The 23,359-nt window shown below is 40.7% G+C and overlaps 1 protein-coding gene across 1 annotated transcript; it reads right to left on the reverse strand.

The window, feature by feature from the left end:
* Positions 1–20,134: 20,134 nt before the first annotated feature.
* CITED2 (Cbp/p300 interacting transactivator with Glu/Asp rich carboxy-terminal domain 2) lies at positions 20,135–22,503 on the reverse strand. Its single transcript, XM_037144962.2, has 2 exons — positions 22,260–22,503; positions 20,135–21,808 (listed from the first exon to the last, which is right to left on the reverse strand). Exon 2 carries the CDS (start codon positions 21,798–21,800, stop codon positions 20,979–20,981), a length of 822 nt encoding a protein of 273 aa, XP_037000857.2. The 5' UTR covers positions 21,801–21,808; positions 22,260–22,503; the 3' UTR covers positions 20,135–20,978.
* Between the last annotated feature and the right edge of the window lie 856 nt (positions 22,504–23,359).

The raw sequence follows: 23,359 nt of genomic DNA on the forward strand, positions 1-23,359 counted from the left end.
TCTCACACGTTGTCTAACAGTGGTATTGTGTGACCCAGTCTGCATCTCGTGGACAACCACAAACCATCTTGATTGGGAAATATACACACCACATAGTCATAGTAACATAATCTAATCACTTAAAATATATTTTATAAGGAAACTGAGGGTCTCAAGTCCCAGCCATTTTGTCATGTAGTTCACTAATGAGAAGAGATTTATTTTTCATTGTTAAGTTTATTATGTGAAGCATTTGTTTCACAGCCCATATTTAACTGCGGCTTTTTTTTTTCTGTCTTTAATTCTCAGATGCCAGATACTGAGGACAAAGTGAATAACACAGTTAAATTAGCTGATTCTGCCTGAGCCCAAAGACAAGAATTCTATTTTTGGAAAATAATTTAATTCTAAATCTGTGTCTGAAGAAATGTCATGTAAAGGTTTTGGCTGTGAAACTGTTCTAAGAATATAGAGATATTCCCTGTGGTTTTGATTGTGTTCATCCTGAAAAGTTTCAATTTAATCGTAGAAAGGTTTAGGTCTTTTGAAAACAGCAAGAAAATCAGTTATCAGGGTTTCAGTTTTCTCCGGGCAATTTTCACCACTTCAGCATGCCCAAGAGAGAAAAGGCCGATAATTTTGTTATGCTGAAGAATCTGGCAAGCCGGCTAATGGTCTTACTAAAAGTAAAGAAATCCCTTCGGTGGCATATGTAGGGAGTTATGTCTGAATCATTTGGAGCTATTGTAGAGAAGGTTTTGTTCCTGAAGAGATCCGTGGGGATTTTCCTGGGAAGAAAAGGTATCTGAATATTCTTAAACCTTGGGCAGATTTATCAAGCTTGCTGCTTCATTTAAACGCTTGCCAAATGCAACTCATCTTCCATCAAACAGACCTCTCCCTAGGCAACTTCATCTTCAAAAAATCAACACCAAAAATCACCTTATGTTTCTTTCACTGTTGCGATGATGAAATCTGTCTCAAAAGAAAAATATTTGTATTGATTTTATCATCTTAGAGACTATAACCTAGGGGTAAGGCTGTTATTTAGAAACATAGAAAGTTTTTTTCTGGGGGGTGGGGCAGGATGGGGGGAAGCTGCATGGTGAATGGAGTGGCCCAAAAGCATGAGTCTGGGCAAAACAGAAGAGTAAGTCAAGGTGAGATCGTTGAACACTGGTGACTGTAAAAAGAAATTGAGTCAGACTACAGAAGAAGATACGTAAATTTACTACCCAGAAATAGGCTTAATGGGAAGTTCTATTAGTTTGTCTCCCAACAGAAGTAGTTGGAGCAATTGCCTCCAATAGGTAGGCCATTTGCTCTGCAGGCATTTAGAACTGGTCTAAACAGTGCCCCTGTGAGCTTTTTGTGCAAAGCAATACTGTGGACAGACGCTGGGAGAGCAAGTCTTAGCACTCTGCAGACTCCCTGCGACTTCCACCTGATCATGTGCAAGCCACTCACAAGTCCTGCAGCCTCTTTCCTGTCAATTTGAATTTAAATTCTCATTGGCCAGAAAACTGATCATTAGGTATGGAAGACTCTTTTTTTGGTTGTTCTTCAGGTTCTCCATATATCACCTGAAATTCCACTGGTTATACAATAATTTAAAATAAAAGGTACTAAACACTTACTAAGGGCAGGCATTTATAGATGCTCTCTCATAGTTCAAGATCACTATAATCTCCTGTTTTACATGATTCACTTGAATGTGAATCTGGCTAGATTCCCATTGGTGTCCCAAAGCCTTCAACCAATTGGTCATATAACTTCCTTTATCCGTTGAATGCAATTGTTTTAAATTCTACCTTGACACTCTTGCCCAAGAGCTTGGACGATCCATTCCATCACTGTCCATCTGAGATGATCCAGGAGAATGGTTTCTCTCACTAGTAGGGATTGATACATTTTTAGTGGATGCAAATGTATTAATCTATGACTTAAATGTGCATAAATTATAGCTTTAAAATGTTTAAGTTTCTATCATAAATGTAATTTACACCTGGTAATGAAAATTTAATTTTGCCAATTCAGAATAAATCTGGGATTAGTCTGAATAAATTGGGATTTAAAAAAATTACTGCAGAGTAAACTCACTCAATTTAGGCTTCTTCCTCTAAGTTTCAATTTTGCCCAAGTGAAATCCAATTTTAGTGAGGTATCATGGATTATATAACCCCAGGTTATGTGCTTTTCTCCTTTTTCTGAGGAAGGAAGTAGCAAGGTATAAAGTGTTACAATAATGGCTAGTCATTTTCAAAGGTGTAAGACTACCTTATAGGATGTAAGCTTGCAGGAAATGTGTATTTTCCAGTTAAGGGCCAAAATCGTATAGCATTAGCACCAAGGAAGCTCCTGAATCTGTGCCAGCAGAAGCCACTATAAATTTGGCAGTAGCTGCTATAGCCTTAAGGCAAGGCAGGTCTTTGCTACTGGATCAAAAGAGGAACTATAATAAGCTATGGGTTTTTGGTGCTTTCCTTATAATTAAAGCTATTAAAGAATCAAAATTTTGTTTAGAAGCTTCTCTATACCAATCAAAAAGACAGTCCATTTAACATTAGGAATCTGACTGCCCATTTACTCTAAGTTTACTCTAAGATGGGCAGTTTTGGAAATATCTAGAGTTCATCCAAAGTGGCCATTGTGATTCCAAATTAATACTGGTAAAATAGTGCCATTTTGTGGGATGTGTGCAAGAGTTTAACAGTGATACTACATATAAGAAGCAGGGATATGGCTCAGCAGAAGTGCAAACTCAGACTCAGACAACCTCTGAAGAAATGATGAAGGTCATTGAATGTGTTGATTCTGTTGCTTGTGTCTCAAGCCCCAAGCCAGTGGATGGTCATCTTTGACAACAGCCTTGATAGTCTGTGGACCTCAGCAGAAAGTTTTATGGAGATTTATCCCCCAAATTAACTTCCAAGTTAATACACAAAAGAGGAAAAATAAACATTGTAAGATTTTTGGATGGTGACTCAAAGTAAATTTTCACCAAAGGGGAACATTGACTTGCAAGTTTTAAAAAAAGATTTCATTTATTTATTTATTTAGAGAGAGGGGAAGGAGAGGGAGAGAAACATCAATGGGTTGCCTCCTGCTTGCGCCCCCAACTGGGGGCCAGGCCCGCAACCCAGGCATGTGCCCTGACTGGGGAATTGAATGGGTGACCCTTTGCTTTGTAGGATGATGCCCAACCAACAGAGCCATACCAGCCAAGGAAACTTGCAAGAATTTGGTAACAATTTTATTGAGGCATAGTTGACATACAATCAAATGCACATAGCTAACATATAAAGTTTGGTATTTTTATGTATGTGTATACCCATGAACCAATCCATGTTCAATATAGTAAAAATATCTATCATTTCCAGAAGGTTCCTCATGCTCCTTGGTAATAGCACCTCTTTTCTGCTAATCCTCTTCTGCTCCATCCCTGAGTCTTTGAGTTACCTCTGCTTGCTTCCCATCGCTATATTAGTTAATGTCTTCTAAAATTTTGATAAATGGAATATAGTGTGTATTCTTTTTTCCTTGATTCTGTCACTTAACACAATTATTTTGAGATTCATCCATATTCGTGTGTGTCAATAGCTGGCTTTTGTGTACTGATCTTATATCCTGAAACTTGCTAAACTCACTTATTAGTTCTAGTAGCTTTTTATTTGATCCCACAAGATTTTCTACATTGATAATCCTATCATCTGTAAGTGGAGTTTCACTTCTTCCTCTCCAATTGGAATGGTTTTTATTTCTTTTTTCTTTTTGCCTTTTGCATTGACTATAACCTCAAGTAAAACAGTGGATAAAAGTGGTGAGATGGATGTCCTTGTCCTATTATTTTTAATATCAGGAGGAAAGCGTTCATTTTTCATTATTAAGAATGATGGCAGTTACAGGTTTTTCATGGGTGACCTTTTCCTTTAATCCAGTTGAGAAAGTTCCTTTGCTAAGGATTTTTATCAGGAATGAACTTTAGATTTTGCTAAATAATTTTTCTGTATTTATTTGGGTTATCATATGTCTTTGTAGTTTGTGGATATGATGAATTATACTAACTGTTTTTTTAATGTTAAGCCATTGTTGTGTTTGTGAGATAACCTCCCCTTGGTCATGATGGCCTTTCAATATAGTTTTGGATTCAGTTTTCTAAAACTTTGGTTTTGTAATTTTACATCTATGTCATCAGAGATATTGGTCGATAGTATTCTTTTCTTATACTCTTTGTCTTGTATTGGCATAGGATAATGCTTGCCTCATTGAGTGAGTTGGTATATAGTCCTTTAATTTTCTACAATTTTTTGTGAGTGATTGACATTATTTCTTTCTCAGGTGTTTCATGTGTTTTACCAGTGAAAACATCTGGGCCTGAAGTTTTCTGTAGGGAAAGTTTTTAGTTCTAAGTTCAATTTCTTTGCAAGATATAAAGATAGTCATGCTATCTATTTCACCCTGAAATTTGTGTATTTCAAGAATTTTTTTTGCACTTCACTGAAGTTGTCAAATGTATTGGCATAAAATTTTTCATATATTTATTATCTGTTTAATATTTGTAGAATCTGGACTGTTATCACCTCTCATTGTGTATCTTGATAATATGTAACTGCTTTCTTTATATTTCCTGACTTGTGTGGCTAGAGACTTACCAATTTTGTTGATCTTTTCAAAGAACCAACTTTCAGTTTCATTGATTTTGTCTATTGGTTCTGTGTTTCTATTCCATTGTTTTCTGATCTGATGTTTATTATTTATTCTTCTGTTGGATTTTACTTTCTAATACTATAAATTTCTCCTATGTACTACTTTGGGCACAAATTTTGGCCACAAATTTGAAAATCATTTTGAAATTTTTACTCAGTTGAATATGTTTCATCATTTTTCTCTTGACTATTATTTGACTCATGGGTTATTTAGAAATGTTTCACTTAGTTTCCAAAAATTTGAAGATTTTCTAGGCATCTTCTAGTCATTAATTTTCAGTAATTCTCTTATGATCAAGTATCATCCTTTGTATTACTTGAATTCTTTTAAATTTATTGAGACGTGTTTTTCATAATTCAGATTATGGTCTATTGTAATACATTTTATGTATACTTAAAAAGAACGCTGATTTTGCTTTTATTAGGCAGAGTGTTCTATAAATGTTAAGACTATTTGGTTGATTATGTTGTTAATTCTTCTTTCTTTACAGATTTTCTGTCTGTTTATCAACTATTGAAGGAGACATATTTAAATCTCCATTGTGGATTTGTCTACTTCTACTGAAGTTCCACCAGTCTTTGCTTCAATGATTTTGTTATTGGGTATGTACATATTTACATTTTTAATGGCTTCTTGAATTTCTTCCTTTAACATTATGAAATAACCTTTAGTGAATTTCCAATAATATTCTTTGCTTTGAAATCTATTTTGTTCAATACTAATATAGTCGCTCCAACTTTCTTTTAATTAGAGTGAGCACAGTACATTTTTTCCTGTCCTTTTGCTCTATGTTACATCTTTTCTATGCAGCATATAGTTGATGCTGGTAGTTTTCCTTTCATGGCTTCTCTTTATGTTGTTTACTTTGTGCTTGGCAAATAGATTTGATGAAAGGATTTGAGAAAAGTGAAGCAAAGAAACCTCATGCTTGGTATTAAACTGCAAGTTTTATATTGACTAGAGGAGTCTTCAAAGAAAGTTACAGAAAGAGGCAGTCAGGGGTTGATAATACGTAGTCTATTGTGAAGTATCCTCTAAACATACCTGCAACTGGGGAGAACTGACCAAAAAATTTAGAAATGGGGCTGGGAAAAACATGTTCATGAGGCATGCCACAGGGAGATTGGAGAACAGCAGGAGAAGTACCAGCTTAAAATGCTGGGGCCCGCACCACCAGGGGACCACGTCGTAATGATGGCTGCCATCACAGATGTAATTCACACTCTCACTACTAGACTGCACACCCCTTCTCCTATAAGAGCGTATATTTACTTGATTTATCACACTGTTGTGCCCTTTAAACTCCCTACTTAAGACAGGATAGGTTAACTTACACTGGAAATAAATACCACCAACACCCCCATATTCTTTGCAGCTGAACACAATACAGGTTTATTTCTTATCAATGTGAAGTCTGCTGTGGACTCGGGTGACTCTCCAGGGTCATTGCTCTCCGTTTGGTGACTCAGTGATCAAAGCATGATCCTGTAACCCGTGTACCATCTGGAACGCATGGTCTCCTTGATTAAATGTCCAGGGGAGAGAGAGACTGTCCTAGCTTGGAAATGTTGCACGTCACCCCTGCTCAGATTTTAGTGAACGTAATAGTCACATGGCTCTGCCTGGTGTCAAGGGAGCTGAGAAGTGGGGTCCTCCGTGAGCAGGCGAGGGAAGGAGGGCTGAATGTTGGGCAAGGCTAAGTGCTCTCTTCTTGCCTTGTGAGCTATTGCATATACGGCCCCTGCCTGACTCAGTCCTCCACTCAGCTTCAGTACCACACACTCACCTTTCTGGTTCCAGGCTAAATCATTATTTGCTTCATTTACCTCTCCCATTAGATGGCAAACTCTGAGTTACTTATTCTGTCTTGTTTTCCCCGCCCCTAATACACAAACAGTAGCTAGCACCTAGTTGGTCAGATATTTGTACATAAATAACTACTTTGGATAATAACGGAGGTATCTGGAAATTTCCTTCTTGATATTGTCTGTATTTTCTGTTTTACTGGCTATAGAAACATTCAAAAGTCATAGATAGCCTGATCTCTTTAGTGATTGACAAGAAACTGGGAGTCATGTACACACCCGCAGGGTGTAGGTGCTGTAGATCAGCGGTCCCCCAAATTTTTGGCATCACGATTTTTCCACAAACGGGGGTGGCGGGGTATGGTTTCGGGATGATTCAAGCCCGTTACAGTCAAGCTCACCTCCTGCTATGCGACCTGGTTCTTAACAGGCCCAGACAGGTGCTGGTCCAGGCCCAGGCACTGGGGACCCCTGCGTAGATTGTCAGTGACTATTCTAGTTTCTGACATTAGGGCAGTGTCTCATCTATTCCAGGCACATCATTCCTCCAGTTAATAGTGCTAATTTTTAGAAAGATAAATTATTTTTACATATTCTTCATTTCCCCCCGACTTCAAATATATATGTATTAGGAAACCTGGAAAGTATATTAAATATAAAGAAGTTTTAATTCCAGTGTTCAAAAAATGCTATATTATCATTTTGATACACTTATTTTCAGACTTTTATGAAAACATCTTTACACAGTTGAGATGGAATACTAAAATGGGTTTTTATCTGAATTTGTTAACACTTTGTCACAACATTTCCACTTTTCATTAGTATGTTAAAGCATCCTCTTAAATGACTACCTCATTTTCTTTTCATATTAAAACCATAATTTATGGAACCATTTCTTACGTGTTAACATTTAGATGATTTCCAAAATCATCTACATAAAATACTGCAATAAATATTATAATGCATGCACATTTTTTATTATTTTGGACTTATTTGTTAGATGGGGCTCATAAAAAAACTGATAACTTAAAAGATAGGAGCATTAATACAGTCATAGGGGCACCTTTAAATTAGTCACTAGTTTTAAGCAAATTATCCAACTTGCTTACTATTTTCCAAGTCAGAAGGATGAAGTGTGAACTCTAGGGGCTTAAAATACTTAGTCTTTTTATGAAGCAGTTAAATAAATATTTGAAAGTAACTTTTATATGATCAGTATGGTCTCATTGGGTGGGATAATAACACACCCACCATTTCCACACTGCCTTATCAACCAGGCTTGTAACACTCAAGAGAAGTGTTACAAACTCCTCTGGCATCCTTCAAGTTACAAAGTACTTTGATGTATAGTTTTTCTTTGCAGATTTCCATATTTTCATTGGCTAAAGCACTTGCAAATCACTTTTTCTTCCTGTCATATTGAATAAATATGGCAGAATCATTCACAAAATAGGGCCACTAGTCACTGCCAAATTCAACATTCCGCTCTCTAATATATTCAAAACGTACTTTTCTTGACTAATAATTATCACTTCTTTAGCCCTCTTTCTTTCTTCAATTTTTCCAGCACTTGCCGAGGGTTTGCTTCGTGTGGGTGGGGGGAATCCACGTATAACAAAGAAATGTTTTTATTGCTCAGCATGAACTTTTGCTGATGAGAGGGGAACCACAAAACCTGAGCAAAGTACAGTGTTGGGCAGTTCGGGGGCTCAGGCACCAGTTGAGAGACTGCCTCAGGTGCCATCCTTAAACCCCCCTAAATAAAATGACAATCAAGGACTTTTGGGGATTAAGTGTGAGTGCATAGCCATGAACATTAAATCCATACACTCCAAGGATCCCCTGTAATTCTTTAAAACATATTAATGAACAGGACAGTCATAGGTATCTCTTTGTCTAGAGCAGGAAGCTAAAAACAAAGAGGACATAATTGTCTTGGCCAAGGTCATATAGTCCATGAGTGAAGCTACTGGGCCGAGACTCAGATTCAGGAACAGAACACTTTAGAAACTGAATCTTCATTATGTACATGAGCAGATGGAATGGAGCCGTGTAAGACATTATTCCTGGAAATCAATGAAATGGTATTATAGGTGGAAATAAGAGTAGACAAGAGAATAGGAAATCAAATCATCCTACAGAGTAACCCTTACAAAATAATGATCTCAACTCACTTATGAAGGAAAGAGAAAGTGAACTGCTATTTAGCCAGATGTTGGGTGAGCCCATGTGGAAGAAATAGCAAGCAGATCTGAGTCGAGGGTGCATTGCAGGAGCTGGCAGCACAATTTCTTTTCCCATCAGTTTTCCCCCCTGCCCCCACCTGCACCCCACCAGGAATCTGCCAAAGCAGACACCCAAAAGAAGTATATCTCATTTAAGAACAAAATGTTATGCTGTACGGCTGGATAGAAAAGGAGAGAGATTTCTGATAGATTCCAGTTTTTATCTCCTGGGGAATTGTTTAATTATAAATAGTGTAATAAGTAGGAGCTGCAGATGTTTATTATCTAGAATGTAATATACACATGTGTCTGTTCAAATATGAATATAATTTATTGGACAGACTTCTTTCTGGTTTTCTAATCCAAGGCTCATACTCAAATGTGTTGTTTCTGAGTGTATATGCAATAATACAAGTTAAGCTTGACTTTTACTGGGTCCAAAATTCATTGTGCTGGTAGAACTAAAAATATTAATTTTATCATTAATATAAACTATAATTCTCAACTGGTGGCCTTCAGAGACAGAGCCCCATGAATAGTCCATGAAAAAGGCAGGAATCCGTAGGGCTGCAATGGGAGTAGGATGATTTTATTTAAATCCCAGCTGTAACCTGTAGGACCTCTGGATCTCAGTTTCTCTATCTGTGGAAGGGGGGTACAATGATTTTAATCTTCCTAGCTCCCAGATGATGTAAGGATGAAACAGGTAAACTTAGTTGAAGTCCCTGATGCACTGCAGTGGTGTAAGAGATGGTCAGTGTTGGTGTGGCATTCTTAACTACAGGAGAGCCCTCTAGCTCCACAGATTACCTTCTCAGGGGTGAATGTGGTTGGTGCTCCTGGTGGGAGAGATTAGATTCTGGCACGTGGGAAAAGAACAGGCTCTTTTTCCAAGTACTCTCCCAGACTGAAGGAGAGTTCCTGGTAGTACCTTATATATTTGTTTCAGTTGATTATTTTCTGTTTTGCTGTGACTATTAGGAGATTTTCAAGGGGAGTTAGTGAATTAAAAACCAGTGGCAACAGTGATGTGGTTTGGCTTCAAGTAAATGCTGCGGTCTATCCCAGCTCACATCCGTTTTTCCCTATCCATACATCTACTCATTCATTCCATAAGTACTTATGCATCCTATCCTGTGTGCCGGTTTGGCTTCCTTTGAGGCTTCTTCAATGGAGCGCACTGCCAAGCCATGTGAAGATGACTGCTTAGCTTGTACGTCTCCAGTGAGACTGTGAGCTCCTTAAGGGCAGGAGGTATGCCTTATACTTTATTCTGTCCTCTATTATAATACTTATCAGTGTGCTAGGAAAGTGCAGAGAGCCATTAAATAGTTAGTGAATTTTCTTAAAGGGCCACATAATATTTCATAGTTGGGTGATTTTGACAAGTGTTACAGGTGGGGTGTCTCAGGAGATGGCCTCTGAGGCAGAGACTGGCGTGCTGGGAGTTGGTTGGGGAGTGCTACTGGCCGGCAGCAGTGCTTAGGGTGAAAGGCAAAGGAGAGGAAGGGGCAGAGGAAGGTGGGCAGGGACGCAGCCTGGGGAAAGTCCTCAGCCCACCTCACAGGAAACTGGGCGAGGGTGGCCTTTCCAAGTCGTGTTGAGCTGGGTGAGGGAACCTGGTCTTTATCCCGGACAGTCAGTGGTCATTGGAGGCAGACCGCTGCGGGAGAGGAACCTGACCGTGGGTGAGGGGACAAGGCAATTCTGAAGGAGCATTGTCAGCTGTGGGCCGTCTGCTGGCAGCACTCCCAGCGATTGGGAGAATGAGCTCCGTGGTCCTGAAGGGGAATCACAGCATCCACTGAGGATCGTAATTATCCGAGGAGGAGAAAAGGGAATTTCAATACGGACACCACACACCTCATATTGTCCATGGAAAAGATCATTTTTAAGTCACTCACTAGAGCAGGTATTAAATAAGAGTTCCCTTAACCATATAGTTCAGTGAAACAGAGAAAAACAGTGGAGGCGAAACTTGTGTTAGTTTGTATTGGTCAGGACAGTTTTGAAACGAACTCAGATTAGTTCAGGAACAGAAATTTTATTGTCTCATGTAACCAAACTTTACAAAGTTGCAAGTAAGCCTGAGGGACTCAGGTAGTAGTAGATGGCTTTTTTTATTTTTATTTTTCGGTCTCTGCTTTTCTCTTCATATTGTCTGTCTTTTCTCGGACCAGCTAGCTAGAGAGGGATTAAAACTTGATTGTCAAGGTAAAAACTCCCTGGGGAAAGGTTTTTATTAGGTCAGGTGTTACTCATTGGACCAATCAGCTGCAGCCAGGCGGGTGAAGTATGATGATTTCTTCAACTGAGTCTATCTGGGCAGCCCTAATCAATTACTATCATTTACTAAGATGACGGGAGTTTTTATATGGATATGTGACTTGAATGGATAAAGGGACATCTTTTTGGAAAGGTGGGGAAACAATGAGTGGGTTGAACAAAAAATGTCATATATTAAGTTTATCTTATTTCCCCATTTCAGTCTTATGAGACTAATTTTATGTTCATTTTTGGCTTCGGCATATAGACCAGTGTATTTTATCATGGAAATAAGACTTATAGCTACCAGGAACTTGTTCATAAATATTAGATTCTGTTCATTTTACACTGAGATTAATCACCTGCCAGCGTGTACATGATTTTCTTGGTTCAGAGAAATTGTTTATTAATCATATTACCAAGGGACTTTTTGAAGGGCTAGAAATGAAGACATGATTATATACTTTTTAAGAGGATATTTATTTATATTAGTAAATGTCACTTTATAGAAGACATTTTAACCTTTTTCAAATAAAGCTGCTCTGAGTGATTGATTATATAATTTTGTTGGCTATACATCTTTATTATAGGAAGACATTTGAAAATATAAAAAATTAAAAAACAGACTGTTTAAGTTCTAGAAAAAACCTATGCCTTGAAACAAAAATTTCAGAACTGTCAGCTTTTTAACTCTGCTGGTGCTGAGGGTGCCGGTCCAATGCCCATGTAGTCGACCCCCAAGTAATTAGTTCCAGTCAGTTGTATGAATTCTATCCCATGGCAAAACCAATTCTAGTGGTTGGTTCAGAAAGAGGTATGGGCATAACACACCAGGGAAGGAGTGCTTCTGTGAAGTTTTCTATTTCCCTTAAAAATAAGAAGCCACAGAAAGAGACAACCTTCCTTTTGGACACTCTTGGGACTGTATGTCCTGTAAGCTCTGCTAACGCCACCGGTCACCAGTCCAGGGTGAGGCTGACACCGAGTGTAGCTCAGCAGACCAGTAAGAACCTGAGTCCCTGTGGACATTAATGAATCAGTGAATTAAGTAGGAAGGGGAGCACAGGGGCAGGAGAGAGAGGCCTGAAGGCGGGCTGAGGCACGTGGGCTTAAATGCTCATCAGGAGTGACTGTTCGCTCCCATTGAGTCGCAGGCAGAGCCTGGGGCTGGAGATAGAGTTTTGGAACCCTTAGGAATTGATAAAACTGGCTAGCGAGGTAAGGTAAGAGATCCGCTAAAACAACTAGTATCTCAATTTATAGTAAAGGACTTACTATAAAACAATGAACGGAGGAGAGACAGGAGAGATGAGTGATTTAAAGGTCAGAGAAAGATGGGAAGAAAGACGTAACAACCTTGAAGTCTCTTTCTCATTGATGCAAAACATTCTACCATTCAAAACAAATTCCTTGAGTTTAAATGTTGTTCTCTCTTTAGAGTCTCTCTTAAGACGTAAATATCCCCAGCCAGGCAGAAAATTGAGCCAGTGGCATCTGTGTGGGTGGAAGACAGGATGAGTGCACTTCAAAAAGGGAAGGGATAAGAAGGAACAATAGTGGAGACTTCCTCAAAGATACCTTTTGTCAATTTTTTATTTTTGTCAACGTGTGGGGAGCAATGGTGCCTGCGCAGAGTGTGTTAAGTTCTTCTCAGCTTATCTTTAATTTAGGGGGTCATAATAGGTCACAGGGGGTATTTTATGTTTCAGTAAAACAAATGGCAGGGGCGAAGTTGGGGAGCAAGTTCTTCAGGTTTATAACCAGGTTGTCTGCTGGAGGACCCCATGCAAATATGAACTTACAGACCTATAGCTACACCTAGTGGCCAAATCGTGGAGGGAACATTTTATTGCACTATTTTTTATCATGGTTCTTTAGCTATATTATCTTCACATGATGGTCAATATTATTTCTCAGATAGTTATGTATTATGTTATACAGTTTCCTCTATTTAGCTATTTTAACTAATCTTTTCATGTGTCATCTAGCAAAATCATCAATGCCCCAAATTGAAAGAATTTGGTGGTATAAAACAAAAAGACTGTGTGTTGGAAAGTCGGGGAAAAGGAAATAAATGGGCATAGACTTGTGCCTCTTACCTGCTTGATGATTCGGAAGTACCAGCTTACAGTGTCCAGCTCTTGCTGGCTTCCTCTACTTCAGCATTATATAGAGAGAATTATCTCTTTGAGAAAATAAACAACAGTGACAATGACAAGCCACCCGTTATCAGTGGCTATGATACTGCTTGTGACCCAGCAAGAGGTGTGCAAAGGAAAGATGGCCCAAATATTTACTGAGTGTCTGACATGTATGAGGTTGGGAAAATGAAATTAATTTGTAAGAAAATAGAGTAGAACCTGAAATGAAGAAATGATCAAATTATTTTCAGTAGATAACGCATCCGGTTAAACTACTGCATCAGCAAAGAATGTTAGTTGTCTGAATTTTTGCAAATGGCACGTACTAGACATATTTTGTGGATGGCATTTTTTCCTTGGTATTGAAAACATTGGGAAATCGCAGTAGCCAATGCTAGTGGTCATCACAGCAATGAAGTGGAACATTTACAGAGATGATTCCAACGTTTGGAGAACTGACTGGGCTGGGGCAGGACTAGAGCTCGTACCCAGGCTCACAGTTAGCTTGGAGAAAAAAATGGCAAGAGGTGATGTAAAGGTTTTTATAATACTGTATTCCAATTTTCCACGGGGTGGGGGGAATAATAGGAATGGGTTTATGTTTCCTTCATGAGAATTTGAATACACAATTAATTAAACATACATCTTCATTTTGCTGATGGAGAAACACGAGCCAACAGTGATTAAATTCCCCAGCTATTTGGTTGCAGAGCTAAGGCTACAACCTGTGGTTTTCACTCGTGATCTCCTGTGCTTGTTACTACAACTGTTAATGGCAGAGTTCTCCATGTCAGGAGAAGACCAAAGCAGGGGCAAGTACGCTGATGCGCACATCCAGGAAGTCCAGATAGGTCGAGAAGGATCAAGTGTAAAGTAACTAAATACTACATCTCCTTTATTCTATGATGTATGTTTTCTCACATATTAACATTCTGAGTCCGAATCTAACATGTGCCTCTAGGCAGGGTGTCAGATTGGGACCAGTCGTCTTTATGGGAAAGGATTTAACTACCGACACTCTCATGGACTAGATTATAGAATTAACAAAGCGAAGTAGCATTGACATAATTGCTGAAAGAAACTATTTACTAGTTAGCAGCATGTAATTCAATTAAGGAAAAAAACAGTCACAATTTAAATCACTGGTACTTTTTTTTCTGACGTGAACTGTTGATGGGGTGAAGGTGTTGAGACGGGGTCAGGCAGACGCACCCCCAGGGCCGCCCCTGCCCTGGCAGAAACCAAACTCAGTTTGGAAGAATTTTAAAGTGGGTTTGAAACAGTGTACACTCAAGTCTTACGAATCTCAAAAGGAAGTGGTATGTCGTGTGAGTATTCCATGTCATGTGTATGGTAGTATACTTTACGACTTGTGTGCACATACGTATAATGTAGTGGTTTTTTTCCCCGAAGTACTATTGTCAAATTGATCATCTTACAATCAGAGACGCCTATGAACAGGACCAATTTAGTTTAGAACAGCAATGTTAATGTATTAGAAAGAACACTGTCTTAGAAGCTAGTTCTGGGAAACCACCAGCGCCCTGCTAGCTGTGTCGTGAGCGATTTATTTTCTCTCTAAATATCAGTTTCCTTCCCTAAAATTGGAATATTGATATGTAACTCACAAGAATATTATGAGAAATAAACATGATTATGTTTATGTGTAGTGTCTACCACGATGCCTGTCACCCAGTAGGTGCTCAGCAAAACCAGCCCAGCCGCAGGAGACGACTGAACAGTGTGACTTCTGAAGTAATGCTGGCTGAAGGGTAAACTACTCTGGTTTGGTCCCATGTAGTCTAAACAGTGTTTCTCACCATTTTTAAAATCTATGCCTCATTAGTCAAAATGATTTTAAATAGTCTTTGGCATTATGTTTTACTGCAATAATATGTATTTAAACATTTTCCCAAATATGTAATAGTACGGATACGTTTTTCATACCGGATCCTTCTACCCTCTCCCATTCTGATCTGCTTCTCAGAGGGGTGGCCCACCCCGCCGAGAATTATTGATCTAAGACATTGTGTCAGATAGGGAGCGAAGGAAGATTTAGATAGTTATCTTAGCTTTATATTAGAGCCACTGAGGTCCCATCACTTTTCACCCGCTGGCCCCATGGTCCATTTATTTACTGAACACATTGGGTAAAAATATGGACCTAGAGCATCCTGTTTATCCTCTTTGGATAAAGAGTTATCCAAAATAAATATAATGGGGCAATATTTATGAGGCGATCTAAGAATTTTTACCCACAACTTTTAAGTGCGATGTGTTTGTCAGCATGGAGATATCAATTCTCATGAAGGCAAGTGTTGGGGGCAGGGAGGGGGGAGATGGGGACTAGAGAAAGGTCTGTGGCCAAAACACATAAAGGAATCACAAGGCCACATTTTATGTCAGTCCTTCGGGAAACACAAAGAGGAAAGGCTTCCATGGCCCCAGTGACATTGCCTCTCCCCTAGCCTACTGTCCTCACTTGTGTCTTAAAACGATATCACGACCTGAAGCTAGCTGTCCTCTGAAGATGTTTTCTGATTTTGTGCTAGTTTGACTTTCACTCAAGCCTGAATCTCGCTCTCCACCTGGATTTTAAGAATGGACTGGCAAGATTCTTCTAGCACTATTAACTTTTCAAAAGCCGCCATCTATTTGCATATATCCTGCAAAGCCGACCACACCAGCCTTACCTTATCACAGGCTCCTTGAGAACCAGAATCCTTTTTTTGTTTTGTTCAGCAACCAAAAATGTCCTCAAGGAGCCACCCTGCTGTAGAGGGAAGAAAGGGAAGTATTTCAGGGCTGAGCACAGCGGTGCCAAGGGGAAATTGCAAGACTCCCATGAACCACTGTCCTCACTCCACATTTGCTGTGCCTCGCTAGTCTTTCAAGTTAGTTCAGCCTAGTGAAAACCAACATGTAGAACAAGTAATAATACTCATCATCCACCTTTTATCTGCTTTAGTTCACTCTGCGTGTCTTGGTTTAGCCAAGCTGAGTTTTCAAAAAGCACCGCCAACTGTCTCCTGGAACTGGGTCTGAGAACTCCAGGGCTTGTTTTGGGGAAAAGAAGTAACTGATAAGGGTGCAGCCACTAAAAAGGCATGATTTACTCACGGGAAGCATCGACCATGTTGGCTGACATTCACTCTTTCCTAAGGCTCATGGATTCAGTTCAGTTCCTCAACAGAGTAGAAACCTGTTTTTCTTTGCATTTATCATGTTTATAAATAGCAAAATACTATAAAAATCTATACCAGCAGCTCTTGGAATATTTTTAGTTTACTATTTATGTTAATTATGAGTTTAGATCCTCTCAGGAGGGAATTTTTTAAATTTAAGGTGTCTTAGAATTTTTCAAAAATATAGGTGGGATTTATTTACAATAAGGCAAACTCAAATTACTTATGAACACTACATTGTTTGATGGAAAATGTCCTTCTATTACTTTTTTCCAATTTAAATCGTAAGTATGGCTACCAGGAAAAAAGAATCATTTCTCTCCTTGCTGGTTAAAAATAGGTCAAGTAATTTAAGCCAGTCCATTGCAATTAAAATTCTGACATTGGCATTGTTCCTTTTATTCTGGGGGGAAAAAGACAAACAGAACACATGATAATAGGGGTTCATTGGCTAAGTCACTTGATGTGCTACTATTGTTCACTTGCTCCAACCTGTCCGGGAGCTCCGTTCGATTTTGGCAATAGGAGTCCGGTCCCAATGCGAGAAACGCCAGCTCTGGAGCTGTGTGTAACACCTCCTTTGTGCTGCAAAAACAATTCCGCTGGACAGCAGAACGTTACCAATGGCTTGGGTCCTAAATTCCTTGAATTCTAAATTTATTTATTTTTCGGGGGGGAGACAATGTTATCTACCAAGTTTATTTTAAAGTAATTCTACTGAATCAATTAGACAGTAACACTCGTTCTCATTAAACATCCTGTGGCCCTTTTCACAAGATTAGAGACTGCGGCTCGGTCACATTCCAACATAGATAATTGCCTTCTGCATTCCTACACATTGCCCTCTACGCTTCCAGCCCCGCATCACCAAATACATTGTTACTTGTACTTAGCCCAGATGGACAGTTCTGGGGTGAGGGTGCAGTGCCAGCTTTGACTGAGAGGCTAAAGCATTGCCCAGTGTGCCTTTAAAAAGAAAATCCCTTAGCCAATGTATATTTTAAAATGTAACACAAATATCAATTATGCACATTTAATCATGGGTTAGGATCTTTGGCAACTGAAATACTCTTATTTTAATAAAGCATTTTTATGTTAGAATTTTCTTCGATAAAACATTTCTTGCTGTAATATATGCTGTTTGTAACAAGAAAGAAAATGAAATCTTCAGCAATGATATTAAAAAACAAACAAACACTAAAACAAACAAAAAAATCCACGTCTTCTTGAGCAAAACAGCTTTCCTTTGACCTTCTAAATAAAATCCACAAGGGGGCGAGAACACCTAATGGTCCAGGGACTGCAAAGTTTGTATTTCAAAGCCAGCCGCCCATAATAGATTAGTGGATTAATATTTTGCTCTAAAGGATCTGGCCTTTAATGTTGACATCAATTTAGAGCTATCCCAGGCACTTACAGTAGTAAAAGTCACGGACACCATAAACTTCACAATAGATGTCAGCCTTCTGGTACTAGTGCTCCAGCCTAGCACCCTGTAAACAGAGGTGATTAGGTAACTGCTCTTCAAAGAGCTACCCATAGCTGTAACAGCTTTGTCAGCTCTAGCAAAGATACTGCCACCAGGGTTTTAGCAGCCACAAGGGGGAAGATATGTCTTTATTAATGTGTATTTATTTTTCTGACATGTTTCTGTGATGTACTGTTGTTTATCATTGATCTCTTCTTGAAAATCAAGCATGGGGTGTCTATGTGTGGGCACAGCTTAAAGAACAGAAGCGCTCTTGTACCATATTAGAACTTTTTGAAAAACAGCCAAGGTACAGAGGTCAAATTTCCCCATATGCTATAAGTAACTTAGTAGGAAGCAAGACCACAAAAGGTTTTGCAAACGTCTGCCAGAAGCCCAGTGATCTAGGTCACTGTACAGGTTTCATTAATCAGGTTGTTCAAACAAGGAGTTATTTTTCTGTGCTTAAGAGACCTGCAGATATATCACATAGAATCTGCTCAGTTGTTGATCAAGAAAGAGTTTTCATGAAATAGAGATCATTCAAGTGAATTGGAGGGAGGGGAAGAGAAATTGTGCTTTTAACCCAGCTCCTCTGTTTGAGTGCTCTGTTCTGGCGGAGATGGGCTCAGGATCTAATAATAGTTCCTTGGGCTTTGCATCTCCACATACGTGTTGGAGTTAGAGCGGCAGGAGGAATTTAGTGACAGAGCAGGTGTTGTGGCTTATTCCCTGGCAGCATAAATGGTGGAGGGAGGTGGCAAGACAATTCTTTTGCTTCTTTCTTTATGCGAAAGAACAATGCCTCCAATAGCTTTACTTTTTTTTTTTTTCCTGGCACAAGTGAAAAAGAACTAGAATTGCTGTATTAATATGTATGCAAACATATTTTTTCACTTGAGCCCCTGGAAAAAAAAAGAAAGAAAAACTTACTGGGAAAATGCTTAGCCGGGAAGATTTACTGCTGATTGCAGATTCAGTATTGACATGTCTCAACTGAAGAAAACTTCAGCTTTAACTAGATATGTGGGAAATCTGGAACAGTTTTTTAAATGGGGTGAAGAGTTTTCAGTGACTGTGTATTTTCAGGTAGTTATTTAGAACATAATTTTTAATGTGTCAATTATAGAGGTATAAAAAAATCTAGCGGTGTGTGCATATTCATTTTAATGGCCCGCCTTGGACATACACGCATAGAATGTAGGTGATCTGAATTATACTGACGTCAGCCTTCATGCCGGACCTGCTGTTACTTAATACTTCGCTGTCTGCTCTTCTTCTAATTTTTTTAGTACAAAGTGAGTTTGAAGATTTGAAGATTGGAATCTGTCTAAATGAAATGCCCTTTTAAAGTAGTGAGATTTTTATCCAATCTACCTTTTTTGACTCTTCTAGTAGGTTAAATACTTTATTTTATTTTCCTTGAGTGTAGGAGTGTTGCTCTTGTAAGATGGGAAGGAAAAACAAAAAATTCCTTCACCTTCCAACTGGGATAATTTGATTTGTAAGACTGTTGCCTTTTCCTTTGCTTGATTATATAAGGTAAAACTTGACACCTACCTACTTAACTGAAATGTCTTCTTGATAACCCATTCCGGTAAAATTAAAATGACCTTATCCTTATGTCCTTTGCACCCAGACCCTGTAACAGAAAAGGCTCAGTATTCTGGAAAACAGGGCGTGCTGGAGAGGGAACGGCTTGTAAAGACTATAATTTGACCTTTGACTCAACCTCTCTTGAATACATTTTAAATATCATAGGAGAACAAAACGTAAAGCCTCAAAGTACAATGTTGCTTCCTTTTCCTCTTAGCACTATAAGCCGGTCAGAAGCTATTTCAGATATTAAGCTAGAAATGTGTGCACCTCTCCTTGGTACTTTCGCTGAGAAATAAGGTTCATCACTAGAGACAGATTTCTATGTAATGCCATTCTCATCAACCTCCCAGCATATTATTCCCATCTACCTCCACTGAAGTTAATTGAATCAGGTACAGCCAGAAACATTTAATTTTTTCCCCTCCCACCCTATTTAGAAATACTTATATTTAGTATTATAAACCTTTTAACTCTAGGGTGTACTTGAAAATGATGGCAATTAAGGGGGGAAAAAGCTCTTTGACAACTTTGCAGCTTTCGATTAAACCATACCAAGAGGCAGGTTACAATGATAACAATGAAGCATTATGCCAATTATGTTAAATCCTGCTCTCAGCTTAAGCTCATCCTGACCTGTGTTAGTGTCCTGTAATTTACCCTTTGGAATGCTCACTCTCATCAATAAAGTGTTCAACTTAGAGGAAAGAAAAGAAAGCCACCAAAGGGAACCACCCCCCACCAATGACTTCTAGAAAACAAGTATTTCTTAACTTTTTATTGACATTGGCAAATTAAAATAGAATAAATTAACAAGTATTTTTTCAAAAAAATGTTTTGTACAAAAATACTGTCAAAATTTCCTAAAAAGCTTTCAACACAGTAGTATCTTTTCATGTACTGAATATAACTATTAGCACAGTGTCAAAAATGTTGAAGACAGAAACAAAATAAAAATCTGTGAAATGTTTGCCACTGACGACATTCCACACCCTATTATTGTCTGTACATATGGGGGAGGGGGCAGCCAACTTGAAAGTGAACAGTATGACTTTTCCTGATCCAGAACGCTTGGCCCACTTCTGTTGAATCTTCCAGTTTATCATGTTTTAAAAATTAGTCTGTACTCAAATGCATAGCTAAAAAAATGAAGCGAGATGGCAGTTTGTGCATCTGCCCTTCAAAGTTCATGCAACCAACTAATGCAATTTTTCCTTTACTCATAAATTTGAATGCAGTTCAGTCATTTGAAACCATCTACAAAATCCACAAGATTAAGTAGTTTGCCAAGATTAATATCTAACAGTTGAGCACTGGAGAAAGTGAGGAAATAAGGAGTAAAAACAAACAAAAATACCCAAGTTAGCTAGATATTTCAACTACATAAGGGAGGTGAATGTCAAGGCTACAAAAACGAAACAAAAACAGAAAAAAAAAGTGGCAGCAATATTTTTTAAACCAATTTGTACAAGTTTATAGTTTACTTTGTTTCCAAGTTCTCAAACCTTTCAAGATCTGAAAAGTGAGATACTGTGTCTAAGGGAATGTTTTTTAATTCACACCGAAGAAGTTGGGGGTTTGATTTCTTTCGTCAGGTTTCGATCGAGTCAACAGCTTACTCTGCTGGGCTGCTGTTTGCATACGAAGTCCGTCATAAAATCAAACTCGTTTTGCCCCAGCCAGAGTTCAGGCAGCTCCTTGATGCGGTCCAAACCCATTTCTATCACTAAGGACATAAGCACTTCCTCGTCGATGAAATCAGTGTCTATGACATTGGGCGGCAGCATTGCAGCAGGGACGTGGGCCACAGAGGCGGGCATGTTGCTGCTGCCACCGCCGCCACTGCCGCTAGTGTTGCCCGCGCCCGCGCCAGCACCCGCGGTGCTGCTGGAGCCGCCGGGGGTGCTGCTGCCTGCGGAGCCGCCGGGGGTGCTGCTGCCGCCGCTGTGTTTGGGGTTGCAATCTCGGAAGTGCTGGTTTGTCCCGTTCATCTGGTGGCCTGCAGCTGGGTGCAAATCCGGCATGTAGTGGTTGTGGGGGTAGGGGTGATGGTTGAAATATTGGTTGTTGAGCTTCTGCAGCTGCATGCTGGCCGGCAGGGAGCCTCCCTGACTGGCCACCGGGGGCCCCATGAACTGGGAGTTGTTAAACCTGGCCGCGGGAGCCAGCGCGCTCGGGGGGTGCCCCCCGTTCACAGTCCCTGGCCCCATTGCATGCCTGATGCCGCTGGTGGCATTCATGTTGCCCGCGCCGTAGTGTATATGCTCGCCCATCAGAGCGTTGAAGGCGTGTTGGGGCTGCTGCTGCTGCTGGTGGTGGTGGGGGCTTGGAAACTGCCCCATGCCCATGCGGTGGGCAGGGTGATGGTGCAACCCGTTGGTGCCGTCGGGGAAGCGCCCATGGTTCATGGCCATCATATGGTCTGCCATTTCCAGTCCTGCAAGGAAAAGGGCAAACGGTTAAGACCCATGCCACACGTGTCGCCCACCACAGTGCACCCCACTTTTTCTTGCAACTGCCCCCCAAGTTCCTGGCGCACGTCGGCTGCGAATCACTTATCTCCAGGATCCCACTAGTGGCTGGTGCACCCGGACTCGCCGCCACAGCTAACCTGCCACCCACAACAGAGCCGGGTGCTGCACAAATGATCAGGGCGAGGACCGGAGGACCCGACCCCACAACCCCTTTGCTCCATGAAGTCTCCTAATAAAGGAAGTGCCCCATAGCCCTGCCACAAACTTCAGGCGTTAAATCAGCCCTCCTCATCCTGTTGTTGCACATCCTGTTGTTATTCCCCAGCTCCGCCTCACGCTCTTCCTCCGGGCAAACCCAGCCCTCGGAGGACTGGGCTGGCAGGAGCCCCAGCCAGCTTCACCCGGTGCGCTTACCTTCCGTCTCAGCGATTTCTGTTCCAAAGACCGAGGGCGGGATCGTGGGGTCCAGGGCAGGCTCAGCAGCACATAGAGAGGGCCTTCCCGGCGTGCAGGGCTCTCGCTGTCTCGATGTTGGCGCTGAAGTCTTGCAACTGCAGAGGTAGAGTCAGAGCGTTCGGTTTTATTTCCCCTCCGTTGCCCTCACAGCTCAGTAAGACCGCCCGGCAACTGCCAACAATGAGCTGTGTTTCTTAGGGCTTTGGCCACAGTTAATATAAGGGATTTCAGGAAGGGCGGAGCGAGAGCTTCTCGACGGCTGGGAGGAAAAAGCGGATTCAGGAACTTCAGGGACACTGAACGGGGTTAGGGAGCTGCGTCCCTGCTGCGAGTGGCACGTGCGCAGAGGCTGCTGCTGACCCAGGCACCGCCCCATTGCACCCCGACTCTGGTTTCCTGTGGGCCCACAAACATGAGGCCTGCCCGGCTACCCCGGGGACAAGGAGAAAATCCCCCTCGGAGTTCTAGTCTGCAGGTTGCACCTTTCCAGAAAGCAGGGAGGAATCTCCACCCTCCCGCAAGCCGGATCCTTCTACTCGGAGCTCTTCCACCTACCGATCTAGGCTGTCTTCTACGAGAAAAAAGGGGTTTGTTTAGCGCCCCGCGCTCTAGCTCTTTATAGTGGCCTTCTGCCTCCCCAGTTTTGCAAAAGCTTTCCTGGGCTGAGAAGAATGGTGGTTTTTTTTTTTTAAGTGGATTTTAAACCCCCGGACAAATAATGCCCTTTCCCCCGAAAGCGCTTTTCCGGGCTGTGCCTTTGTATTTTTATGGGGGTAGTAGGTAAACTGATCTAGATATTTTGAGTGTAGGTGTATCCCCTGCTCCCCACCCCCCACCCCGCACTCCTTTCAAGGACAGTAGCTGGGGGCAGGGAGCGACAGTGGCTGCAGGTGGACCTGGCGCGCTCACAGCCCACTGCCTCTGCTCTTGTGCTCGGGAATCCGGTCCACGCTTTTGGACCCACCTGCCGCTCCCGGTACGTGTGCTTCAGCTAAGTTTGCTTTTTGCAGCTCTTAGTAGCTTTGGCATCCGAGCTGAGGCGTCTCTGCTCTGTAAAC

The sequence above is a fragment of the Artibeus jamaicensis genome, unplaced genomic scaffold (assembly GCF_021234435.1).
Source record: "Artibeus jamaicensis isolate MK-2021 breed Jamaican fruit bat unplaced genomic scaffold, CSHL_Jam_final contig_3176, whole genome shotgun sequence".
NCBI lineage: Eukaryota > Metazoa > Chordata > Mammalia > Chiroptera > Phyllostomidae > Artibeus > Artibeus jamaicensis.